Source organism: Bombus pascuorum, chromosome 7 (assembly GCF_905332965.1).
Source record: "Bombus pascuorum chromosome 7, iyBomPasc1.1, whole genome shotgun sequence".
NCBI classification, from domain to species: domain Eukaryota; kingdom Metazoa; phylum Arthropoda; class Insecta; order Hymenoptera; family Apidae; genus Bombus; species Bombus pascuorum.
This window is the reverse complement of record NC_083494.1, coordinates 2,312,163-2,325,515: the sequence shown is the minus strand read 5'-3', so window position 1 is coordinate 2,325,515 and position 13,353 is coordinate 2,312,163. Positions and strand designations below refer to the sequence as shown.

General features: G+C 34.1%; 1 protein-coding gene across 8 annotated transcripts in view; it reads right to left on the bottom strand.

Annotated features, from left to right (window-relative positions):
• LOC132908990 (acetylcholine receptor subunit alpha-like) overlaps positions 1-13,353 on the bottom strand; it is a 389,316-nt gene that overhangs the window by 105,486 nt on the left and 270,477 nt on the right. For all 8 annotated transcript variants that reach the window (XM_060963531.1, XM_060963532.1, XM_060963534.1 and 5 more), the window contains 2 exons: positions 4,706-4,821; positions 3,056-3,224 (listed from right to left, as the gene is read on the bottom strand). In XM_060963531.1, the coding sequence (XP_060819514.1) occupies positions 3,056-3,224; positions 4,706-4,821 (285 nt within the window). The remainder of the gene's footprint in view (positions 1-3,055; positions 3,225-4,705; positions 4,822-13,353) is intronic.

The window sequence follows — 13,353 nt, the reverse complement described above, 5'->3', positions numbered from 1 at the left end:
ATTTATTCGAAACATAGGAGGATCCGCCGCATGACAGAATTCGGTTCAATAAAACTTGCATTCCACGGAATCACAGTTCTCTAGTGAAACTTTCGCTTCGAATGATTAACGACCGCCATAAATTCAAAGTTTCTCCATCGGATTTATATTCGTTGCGCTAGTTTATTCGCCGGTAAAGAACACGTAAAACGGAAACTTAGGAAACAAGCAATTACTGTCTCTCTGCCGGCTCGTCGCCGGAATGCTTTGTTACCTCAGTTACCCCGGCCATTACATTTAGACCACTGTGCCTGTTCCCGCGATATTTTTTCGCCAAAAATCCACGATTGTCCGTTTTAGAAGAATTCACAGACGTTTACCACTTGCATCGCCGATAAAAGAATTAATTGCATTGCGGAGTATCGCGACCACAACCGGTTTTAATTAACGACTGATGTGGTCTAAGAGACCGCGATTGGATCATGCCGATGTAGGATTATTTCGTTGGAAGACAGACTAGTGGGTTTTCGGGCACTGAGTTTTAATTAACAACCTGACTCTTTGACGGAAGCTTTCTTATTGTTCGTGAGATCGAAATATTCGGAAAGCCAACGACAAACGACCGTTTTTGATGAAAGCTTTTGTCTAGCTAGCTGAAACCTTTGAATTTGTCAAATAGTAATTCTCTATTTCATAAAGAAAGTGCAGCGCTACTGTGTCTTCAAAAGAACAAAGACAAAGAATTCAAAGAAACATTCCGCTGTCCTGTGTTACTGAGGTGTGAGACATTTAGATTTAAACGTTTGCAGAAGTTGTTTAAAAGAAATACTTTCTTATAAGTTGTCAACTAATAGAACATTATGTAACATGTGCATCGACAAGTCGCCAGTTATGGATTGTATAGACTTCTGGTTTATAATTTTATCATCTTACGTGGGATAAGAGATGATCAGGTAACTCGTAATTTCTAAAATTTGATTGTACAATTGCATTGGTCTCGTTGCTAGATTCAGCACGATTGCGCCGACTTGTAACTTCTGACTTGCAAGATTTCGCTAATAATATTAAATCAATTAAATCAATCGCGAGCTGGAGCTTCAAAATGAAATGATTCTCTATGAACAGAGGAGAATTTCTTTTTTAATTTAATAATAACGATTGAATTATTATTAACGTGTAATATCGAATATTATATTTGAAAGCAAATTCTCCTGGTCACTGTCTTTGATTTATTCGCAGATTTTTGCTTGAAGATCTCCGCAAACGACGACCGTGGAATAACTGCTCTCAGGTTTACATAGGAATCTCTATATTTTTGAACTTCTCTTAATCTCTCTTTTCTATGGCAAATATTAGAAAATTTTAGATTAACGAATTTTATGCGGCCATGTTAACGAGAATTCTCCTCTACATCCTATACTTAGTTTACATTAAACTCTATTTGTTTCTTTAGTAATTCCGTGCTGCCAACTTTGCTTCTCATTTCGAAACTTTCGAAACTTTCTTACAGATACGAGCAAAAACGTTTAGTGGAACGTTTCTCGCAATCTTGGAGGATTTTGGCATTTGTACAATGATTGGTACGTATTAATGAACATAGTTATCGCTATTATACTAAACGTATCTGAAAGTTTATGGTCTCCGAATCTAACTCAATTCCTACATATATATATATGTCGGAGATGAAAGGACACCGGGCCTGTAGCCTTTACAAAATAATCCAACACACAATTGTTCGAGACTTGAGATAATGAGCTTAGGCTCGAGGCGACAACTAGTCGCCGAACGCAGCCGCGGTCACGGGATGAACGTTTCACCTAACAGAGGTACAGAATTGCATAGCTCCTCTTTAAAGAATTAGCCGTACCGACATTTAACAGTAAACATTCCAACGACACCATAGCTCATCACACACAGACCCCATTCTTCGGGCAAGATGATTGCCAGATGTCGATGCATCATTCACAGTATATGTTCAGCTAGCCTGAGGACCCGCTACAAATCTTTGGGTTTAATTAACTAAGGTCCTTAAAATTGACAAACATTATTCTATCAGCCCGTAAATCTGCCATCTATTACGGGAAGATACGGGAGATCTGCTTTCCTCGCGTACGACGCTTCCCGCTAGGAACTCTCGCTCAAGGGCGGCTAGCATCCTTTTCTAACCAGCAACATAGTAATTAACCGATTAACAGCAACGTCCATTTCCCTCACCCTCCGAGCGGAGGCTTTCCTCGACGAATCCGATGATCTCGTGCCCTTAGACACACCCTATCATAGTTTTCCTCTGCAGCGTCATCGTGACTGAAAGTCATTCCCTTTCTCGCAGTCTCGTTAGTCAGCTACCTAGTGTCTGTACGATCGGTGAATAATCCACGTCTCAATAAAGAGTTAGTCAAGTAATCCTTGTATCGAGAAGTAAGTCGAGTCCGACTTAGACTTTGGAGTAAGGTACATCTGTTATCCCGTTGACCGCGGATTCGTTATCGAATCTAGGGTCATTGTCATTAGTGTCTAATTACCGCGACCACTTGCCAATTTTTTAATATCCATACTTGTGTTAATAAACGCTACCTCGATTGTGTGACAACGATGAATAACTCCGGTGAAGACTCATTACACGCCCCTAACCCAAGTCTTAACGATAACCCGACATATATATATATACCAAAGTATTTCAGAAGAAGCAAAAGCGGGACAGAAAATTGAGCGGAAGTCCAATTCAGTTGATTAATAATATTTCTTACTCGGATTAAAATACGAATACTTTGAACTGTGTTTGATTTGAGCTATAATACTTTAGGAAAATATTCGTCGTCTACGAATGGTTTGTTGATATGTGTTTAATTAATTAGAATAACACTAAAATTATGAAACTTTTAATGTAACATGATAATATAATATGAAGGGAATGAAATGAAAAGTTCTGATTCCCGTGGCAAGAATCATGAAAGTAGAAATTAGATTAGAATCGTTAAAAACATCGCAATCCAGCTTTCGTACTGTCGTGTTTATGCTGACTTAATTTTACATATCAGATGATCTACGACAAATTACTAACATAAATTTAACTTACCTTTTCGCCGCTGTCGCTAGGTAGGTAGAACGTCAGTACCGTAAGAAAGGAAATCCCCATACACGGAATGATTATATTCACAGTGTAGAAAAGTGTTTTTCTTCGCATTGTTATATTAAACGTGATATCCAGATACGGCTCGTCGCAGCAGGTGTAAAATTTCTCGTTTCTGCACAAAAAGAAATGCAAAGGTACGCGTTAATTTAGTTCAAGGATGCAGTCAAAATGTATTCAAATTACTGCAGGAAATATATTCCTATCGTATTATGTTACGTATCAGGTAAACAGGGAAATAAGATTAATCCTTGCTCGAAGTTATATTTTTATATTTCCATTATAAATTGGTATTTTACTGATTGACAAATTTAAATGGACGAAATTTCGGCGCATATTACAGTCTATGAGTAAAAGAGTTAACAACGAAAGGGCAAACAAATGTATTTTAAATGTTTAAATTTCAAGAGGCGCCTGAAAATATAAAAATTCAGAAAGTTTTAGCAGAATTAATTAAAACGTCTTGTAATTAAAATTTTGCTTTATCATTACAAATAATGAACTATATTTTACTTTTACTTTTTACCTCTTTATCAAAGTTTCATTGTACTTTTATTATTTATTATATTTTTAATCAGAGAAAATTCTCTCCTAATGCTTTAACATTATTAACTTGTTACATCGTTAATTACAAAGAAATACTCGTTGCTGTTTTTTAATTACTTTTCTTGAAAGTGAAAAAGCAAGGGAATCTAATTTTAAAAGAAACACGAGGATCTAAAAACTGTTTTTCCGTTGTTTTCTCAGAGAAAGAAACCAAAAAATGGAGAAGAATTTAATATTGAAATCCGGTCTTTCATTAACGCTTTGGTAACAGATGGCGATTTTGAAAGCGCAATTCTGTCAAACGACATGCAAGATGTCCATTCTCTCGTCCACAGATCGATCGAAATTCCGGTGGCAATTTAGGGCCGTCTGACCATTCCTCTGGCTGTCTGAACATAGCAATGATATTCCACTTACGTGACAAGTCGTTTGAATATCTAACAAAAACCTATTCGAATGAATGTCACGTCGCATCGTTCGGAAAAAGTAACTCGCAAAAGTACCAGGAATTCAGCTATATTTAATTCGTTCGTGCCAATGGTATCTGACTGACATTTGCTAATAATCAATATCGAATAAAGTTCTGTGTTTGCAAAAATATTACTCTTTCATATTGGTAAAATATTCACATTGCGCGTTTACTCGAGTGTACTTGTACGTACGTTTCATTTTGCAATTGTCGTTGCCTGTACGTTTTTACGAAGTAAATAAAATGTAAATAAAAATCTGGTTGATCATCGATCATGTAAACTTTCTTAAAAATAATTACATTCACAAGGGAACAAAAGAAAGAAAAGAACGCTACAATTTAAATAAAAAGAATAAAAGAATTAACGTAGCATTAATGTTAATCTTTCGTTTGTCCACCACTATATGCGTTAACTAAAATACTTTCCAAAAGATTCTAATAAAATACTGATTGTTAACAAGATATCAAAGATGATCGTGAAATAATTGTACACACAAATATGGAGCTTCGAAACATATACAGAGAATACCGAAACAGGTAGAGAAGTATGTGGGAAACATTTATGAATATAACATGCTCACCGTACTGCAGGTACTTCTAAAATATCCCATTCTACCGACATGTAGAATTCGGAGAGATCGACTCCCACGTCCACTACATTGCTTCCAGATTTCTCGTCCATGTGCCTTAGATCGACCTACTCGAAACAAAAGAATCCTCTGCATTAGCACCTTTCGCGTCAATATTTTTATTAGATTATTAATTTTCATGCCCACGTAGTTTACTTTCGATAAACGAACCTGCAGCCTGGATGATAACACTTGCTTTTAGTTTTATCCATCACATTAGTAATTTATTTGTCTAACAGCGCTGTCAAACAATTGTACGACATGTGTGAAGATTGTTAAAAAATTAGAAATTAGCCATTTATTATTTATGACGTAGTAGATGTATTATAAAAATTGTAGCTGTTATCGTATATTGTTTCCAAGAATTTCGTTTTCGTGCTGTGACTTATTATTCCTGTGATAATGAAATAATTAGTGCAACGAACATTTCAGAAAGATAAATACGATTCGTTGAATTCTCAAACTGAGGTGAAAGCATTGTCGAACGTAATTAAATATTTACATCTTTCATGTACAATTTATATTTTATTTCCTCTTCGCATCTAGAAATGAGCAAGAAATTCTTACAATAATTCTACGTTAAAAATTGGAAGGATAAATTGTTCAATTTGTTTTTTTATCGAAAGGACTATCAAACTTGTTACTGATCCGAGGAAGAACATTTTTTCGAATTGCGCTATACTCTGACGAATAATCGTAATGAGAGTCAAACAGATTTACCGACAGGAATAAAAATCACAAACAACGACTAAACGTACATCCCTTACAGAAGAATAAAGGTAGCTACATAACTGTTAAAGTTAGCTGTTGGAATCGATGGGAAATTCGTGGCGTTAAAGTGGCAGTACGTTAAAGCTCTCGGCATGAAAACGTGTTTTCTCGTGGCTGCAAGTCCGTTGTTACGGGCTAAGTACGAACAATAAATTCCGAAATGAAAGTTAAAGTGCATGTCTCGTGATGCACTTAGTGTTCGCAAAAGCGCAACGGGAGCAAAACACTAATAATAGTCTGGATGAAAATGGACCGCTCAATCGTGAAGGCCCAGAAAGAATCTAGAAATCAACTATCAGCAGAACGTCCTCTTTTAACTATGCCTTCGCTTTCAACTATTGTGCAGCATGACGAACAAACAAAGTCGACACTGAAAAAATCAAACTAATCGCTAAGCAGTGTCCTAATTTTGTTGGAGAAACGAATGGTCTCGCCAGCAGCGTACGCGTACGCGTCAATTTACACCTGACTTATTCATTTCCGATTCTCGAGTTATTCGTATGCTCGACGAGGCCGGGTAACGCGGCAAATATTACCGGAGACTACGTTACGTGTAATTTCCATCATTTCTCAGCGTTCGATTTGATCTCTTTCTGCGCGAGCTTTTTTTTCTCTCTAAGCGATTTCAAGCGAATGCTTCGAATTTAAGCGGTAACTTGGATGCACAATACCGTGCAAAATATCGCCGTCTGTCTCTGTCGACGTTGAACGAAATAACGTAAATAACGAGATACGTGTGAAAAGAAACGAACGGGACAAAGGATAAAACGCAACAGCAGGGAGACGAAAGAATCCGCATAATTTTCGGAGAAGGAAACGACTGGCGCGATGTATTTATCGTTAAAGAAATTATGTTACAGTTAGATATATTTTCTTATTTTAATCGTATAATTTTAATCATTGTAATTACTACCTATTAATAATTAATAATAACACAAGTAATTTAAAACAGTTGGTAAACGACGGGTATTTCGCGTTTATAGTTTCAAGAAATATTTTTGCCATCAGCCTTCGTAAATGGGATAATTTATCGGTGTTTTGCACGGTATTGTTGTTCGCTAATTGTTTAATTTCTTCAACTTTGCACATTCAGAACATATTTGTATGCACGTAAACGGTGCACACAAGCATAACTTCATACATACAAAAGTATCGACAGAGAAATCTTAAGCAACGATAATACACAAGAACGTCGCACAACTAGCGCAATATATATATATTAATAATTTGTATGCAGTTGCTTGGCTATCTGCGTTCAATAATTAAATATAAACGGCGATGGTGTGCTTCATTTCGAAACTGGAGGGAAGTTCGGGTAGTGTGTGATGATGTGTGTGTAAGTATCGGAAAATGTTTTACGCAATTATTGAAAATTGTCGTGAGATTACAATACGCGTTTGATAGTCAGTATCTAGATATATATATATATATATTTGTTTATAGCCACTTCTATGCAAGAAATTTCCCTAATGTTTCAGAACACGCGCGTTATGTCATTGTAAGTGTAATTCCTATCTTTGGCAGGAATTTGAGAAATTTTATCGAAATTTCATGGAAATAAATTCGAAATGAATATGACAAAGGTATCAAAATCCCGAAATACGATTTAATTGTCTGTCGGCAGCTGAATGGAATTAATTATTTAATTTATTGCGTTAAATTTTCTCGAATTGTCAAGTCTGCGAACACATTTATCGCATTAAATATTTTCAGCTCATGTTGAATTCCTATTGGGCCATTTGTACTAAACTTTCCTATGAGAAATGAAGATAAGTACAACATATTCCGTGTAACGAAGCAGACCTTTTAATGGAAATACGTTGAGATAAAGTTGCTCATATCGTGACAAAGCAAAATTGGAAGTTTGTTCGTGAATAATCATTTAATTATCTAAGAAAAGAATGTAATGCAACTTGAATGAACTCGCTCAAGAGTAACCAAATTCTGACATCAAGCAATCTTTAATCCCATTAAACTGAACTTTCATCATTAGATTGAGGACTTTAATACCTATTCTGATAGTAAAGTCACGTTTCCACGTCCTCTATCGACCCCAAATTTATCTTTCAACTTGCACTGTTATTTTATTACGATACTTCTGGTCGACAATTCACGCAAGTATTCGAATGTTGTACAGAAAGTGTATTGATATTTTGAAATTTGGTTGGTGCTTTAACGAAACCATCATGATGATATTGGAAAAGTATGAAACGATACCGAAGGTGTATACGGAAGCTATGAGATATTTAACTTAAAAGTCACAAGATTATTTAAACAGTCATTATACTAAGAAACTTCAGTATTCAGACTAATTATATGTTTAAGATGAGTGCTTATAAGATATGCTAATTTTTCACCAAATGTATGTTCACAGCAAGTTTCTTTCAATTTCTATATACATTTTCAGATTTGAAATTTGAAAATATTTTACATAACACTCAAACGTGTATGAACACTTGTCCTTTTTAACAAATGTAATTTAGTTGCAAAAAGACTCAGGGCGATTTTATATTTTATTAGAGAAGGTATATTATGGCACGACAAAATTTACTTTGAAATATTAATACGCGTTAAAAAATTGGTGTCTGAAAACGACAAACATTATGATGCAGTAGTGTCATTTATAATGTTCATTAGCTTTGGCTCATTTGCTTGTCAACGTACGGATAAAATGTAGAAGGTTTCTTCAAATTGACGATAGAAATAACCCGAGCAATTTTAGCAATAAATATATAAAATATGTTGCCACAAGTGGTGTATTTAATTTTAATATACCACTGATACAATTGAAAATTAACAATTAATAGCTCATATGATATATATATATATATATATATATATATATCTTATGATTTCAAAATTAATGTTCATTTCAAAAGAACAAGGTAAATATTGCTTTGGATCGTTACTATGCTATCGATTCACATATCCTGATAATATTCATGCATCGTTTACATAAATCGAGCATAGTGTTCATATATTTACGAGCGACAATATTCATACATAAAAGTATGCAACGTTAAGCGTTCAAATATTTTGCTACAATCACTGTACTTAAAATATGGCGCAACATTAATATATTATTAACAAGGAAATTTTCTCTGTAATAGCAAAAATGATATGTAAAAAGATGGTTAGCGATGCAGAAAAATATTGTAAGATTTCTGTGCAATTGCGATGCATCTGGAGAATAGATTCGCATCAGCAGCGCGGAAGTAAAGTTCAGAATCTTGCATCGAATCGATGCTAGAGACGAAATGGTAAAAATATTCAGAATATATTCTTTTCATAGATTTTACGGTCGGATTCGAAAAGCACTCTCATCTCGGGCGAAAGCACTTGAAACCCGGCAACTTTGCCAAATGTCTTTTTCGGTGCCTGCAAATCTCATCGATTGTTTCGTCCAACTACTCTGCAATATTTCTCAGTCATTTCCACGTCTTTCTCCTGCCTTTCATCGTCCATCCAAGAGACATACTTTCGATTTCATTTGGTTTACTGAAATATTTTAAATAATTCATCATTCAAACGTATTAAAATACGTGTATTCGCACATTGTATGCTATAATTTTAACAGATTTTAGAACTAATGTAATACAGTTTATGGACTTTGTGTTTTATTCACTGCATACAGTCGCGCTGATTATTGCGATAGATTATTGGTAACTCAGTTGCAGTGGTAGGTTGAGTTTTATAATTTTTGGGAAAGATTAAATTGTTTGATAAATTTTATCAGTTCCAATGCTTCGTTAAACATTTTTCAATTATCTTCTATAGAAGGACAATTAACATTAAAGTACGATCTAACAGCAATTGAAAGTTTAGCGTATGTGTATAATGTTAATATTATTTATTGTAATTCAATGAATTAAGCGTTATTATAACGTTAATTACGTTTTCAAAGTATTTCTTACGTTTAAAAAGGGACAACGCATCGTCTGTCATTAATGTTAAAAAGGGAAAATATATTATTATTTTAAAACATTACTATATCTTTTCTAATTTGTGTACTTTTTGATCATTTATAGACATATATTATACTAGGTCGTCCGAAAAGTTTCTTTCGTTTTATAAGGAAATAATAGACGCACAATGTTTTTTGATTTATATTAGTTTATCGAATTACGTATGATCCATTTTGTTCTATCAAAATAAAGTTCATAACGTTTGACAGATTAGTATAAAGGAGCAACGTTGTAAAAGACGTGTCTGTAAAAGAAAGACACTTTTCTGACAACCTAATACATAGATTATAATATATATGTATATGTATATAAAGACATGCGATGATATTACGATAAAATATCAGAATACGATGCGTAAAAATTTTTCATTCGACGATGATACTTGTTAATAATAATTTAGATAAAAAAATACTCCCAGAAAGGAAGAATACTTTTGTCTGCGATGAGGCAAAATTTTTACCCGCAACTCTATCGAGCTCATCTTGGCCAAACGTGTTACGGTATAAGTTGCAAAGTGAGTGAAGACGAATTTACAGAAAATAAGGATGACTGTTGCTAGATTGAGCAATCTAGTTAAAAGTCTATTCTTTGAAAAGTAAAAATCATGGTAAAAGCAGGAATGATGGATGTTGCCAGACAACTATAACTATCGGCAGAGAGAATATGGTACATAAATCATTTCGCATGAAATTTCGGCACCTCGTTCACCTCACGATGAGTAACGAAATTTTTTTATGCTCTGAAAGCTCTCATAATAATAGCATTATGAGTTTCATTTCTGAGGATGATGAATCAGTCACTGCAGTGATACGTTGGAATGCAAATGTGTATGTACGTCAGATGACATATATGTATAGATAAAATACACCAAAAAACTTCGTGTATCATTATTAATTATTTGAATGTGTATTATCACGGATAATTCCAGAGAATAGTTACAAAATATATATTGTATAAATATATAATGTTATACCTAACAAATTTTGCCATTATATGTATTTATAGTCGTATTAAATTTATATTTTATATTTTTGAAAGGCATTTTTTTTAACACAAGTAGATTATTGGAAGCTTTATAAAAGAATTATAACAGAAATGTGAAAAGTATTGTGACGTCGGATTCTCTTTTCTTAAATATGAATCTTGAATAATTCTTATCATTGTCAGCAACGTTTAATTATGTCGTATCTATATCGAAACATTTTTATGTAGATAATGTTTGTTTTACAATTTTATACGTGTTCATTTATAATACTGATTTTACATTGGTCACATTTTTTTTTATTTTACATTGGATTTTTATATCTTCTCAGTCCTTGCATCCTTTTAACGCAATAGAAATAATAAACAGAAAGGAATACGCGTTATTCCATTTAGGCGAAATTTATCGTATTATCGAAGTAGTAACAGACACGTTCAATTGTAAAATATATTATCTCGAATAAATCCGAGAAACAATAAACGCAAGTTTGCTGGATACAAAGAAGAGGTTAATAAATTTGAAAAGGCAGATTAAAAGAAATTCTATTAATTAATTACAAATTCTATCAAAAGAATTTTGTCTTAATTCGAACACTAACTTTTATTAAAGCGATATATTCTATTCATAAAATGTAGCTGTAGAATCTACTTCTAATATATCTTTCTAGTATATGGTACATAAAAATCTATGTTATAATTTTATAGTATTCCAATATTCAGTCAATATGAATGCAGAGTAAAACATTTGTTATTTGCATCTGTCTGTTTCACAAATCCATACGTTCGATTCAGGTCGGATGAAACCATGGAAAATCTGCGTCTCGCGAAGACAAATAAACGGTGGATTATCATTTTCGTTTATTGCCAGAGGTTTTTCGGTCGCGTAACTAGTTTCGCGAAAATTATCCGTTATCGTCGCTTTGTCACGATCATTACCACCGGCGAGAATTGCGATCTCGCCGAAACAGCTACCAGCTGCAATCTCGAAGCTGTGCTCGACATTGCACAATCGCCCGTTAAATGGAAAATACCAGCAACCCGGTGAATATCTCACTTTCATTGTGTCCGAGCAGTCCGAGCACGTTACGCTTCAAAAGTATTCGAAAATTTGCTTATTTTTGAGAAAGCATATCGTAATTGACGAATGATCTGGTTCTTCGTAATCTTTACAATAATACGTATAATAATAGAAAAAAGTAGAGAAGAATTTGCAACAACCTTTTGGTCTTCAAACTTAACTCTCACAAAATCAATCGCAATGCTAAAAGATTTTTATTTAAGAGTATTCTCATATACGTTTACGCTCGATTTAAGAGCAGTTTTATTTTTCTAACATTATAAACAATTTTCAGTGTGGAACTAATATCAGAAGAGAAGAAATCGTGCACGATATGGAACAGGTAGCCAAATATGGAACACTGACACGAGGCAGAATATTTTCATGGAAAGCAAGTAAAAATTAGTTTTGTTGTTTTCGTTGATTCTGGTTATAATTTTGGTTGTAAAGTTATGTTTAAAAAAATTAAGTAAGCAAGTAGTTGTTTGCAACGATCGCGTATCCAAGAGTCAAGCTCGGCACCAGCACGTTAGATACTTGATGCATATTTTTCTGTGAAAATATTGCGAAGAAACTTCTTGGCAAACTAAACCCTCTGAAAGTGAATGAGTGAGATAGTCTATAGTTGCTTGACAGACACTCATGTGTAAAAATGGTACTGTTCCACATTAGATATACTGTTTCATATTTGGCTACTTTCCTCTATACCATAATCAGATTAAATTGATGGCGTCTGTAGTTCTCATACTTGGCAGAACTATTTTGTTACCTGTCAAGCTCTCAATTTCTAAATTCTTCAATTTTCCAGTTACAGGACAGATCAACTATTGAGATATGTATAATTTTATGTGTTAGACTGGGTTGGCTGTGTAATATGGAAGTATGTGTGTACGCGATGTCTCGAAAACAAGGGAATGAAAACTGTTCAGTTAACAGTCTGGTATGGAAGAAAGTGCTGAGACGCGTGCAAGTGTGTATCGATGAATATCTTTGAAATCGTTTATCAAATAAATGTATAACTATTGTAATATAGATTGCAAGTGTAAATTTAGTATTCCTACACCATTATTTCGGCTATTAGGATCCAAAATTCTCAACATTAACAATGATAGTTATTCCAAACAGATAGGAAGACTGTCGAAGCTAATACAACCATAGTGATGCTTAAAGCAAATGTAAGTTAATATATACATAATAAATACCAACGTAAATAATTGCTACGTTTTTAAACATGTAATGTAAAACTAAAGATTTATATCCAGGTGACTGCATACAAAGCAATTAAGTATTGCTCGTAGTTATTAGTTAGTCATTGACTTGTACAGTCTGCTCAAGTTCACATACTGTTACTACAAATAGACCAGGGTGTCCGGACAAGTATGAACGGTACTGCACGCTTTTCTCTGTTCCTCTTGCTTTTGTTGTCTAATCGCCGGTTCCTCCTTTCAGGCGGACAAAATGTTGCTCGCTTCGATGTCAAACTCTCTTCGAATTACATTAAATCACGTGCCAATAATGAACCGACTGTTCGATACACGATAAACACGGCATTTGTGTTTGTTCAACAATACCGCACGATACTCGGATGTTTAAATATTGGAAGGTTTGCCATCGCTGGAAATGCTGACTGATTAGATTCAAGTTCAACTTTCCATTGGTATCCATCAGCTCATGTAACAAATATCAGTTCAAGTTATTGAGTTCAAATGGAAATGAATATCTGAGAACTGAGGATCTTTTTAAAATGTTGGCTCTTGTATCTCGCAATTCCAAATTAAATTATCTTGTGCAAATTGTGTTAAGGGTCTTCGTTCCTTCTGGCAAAT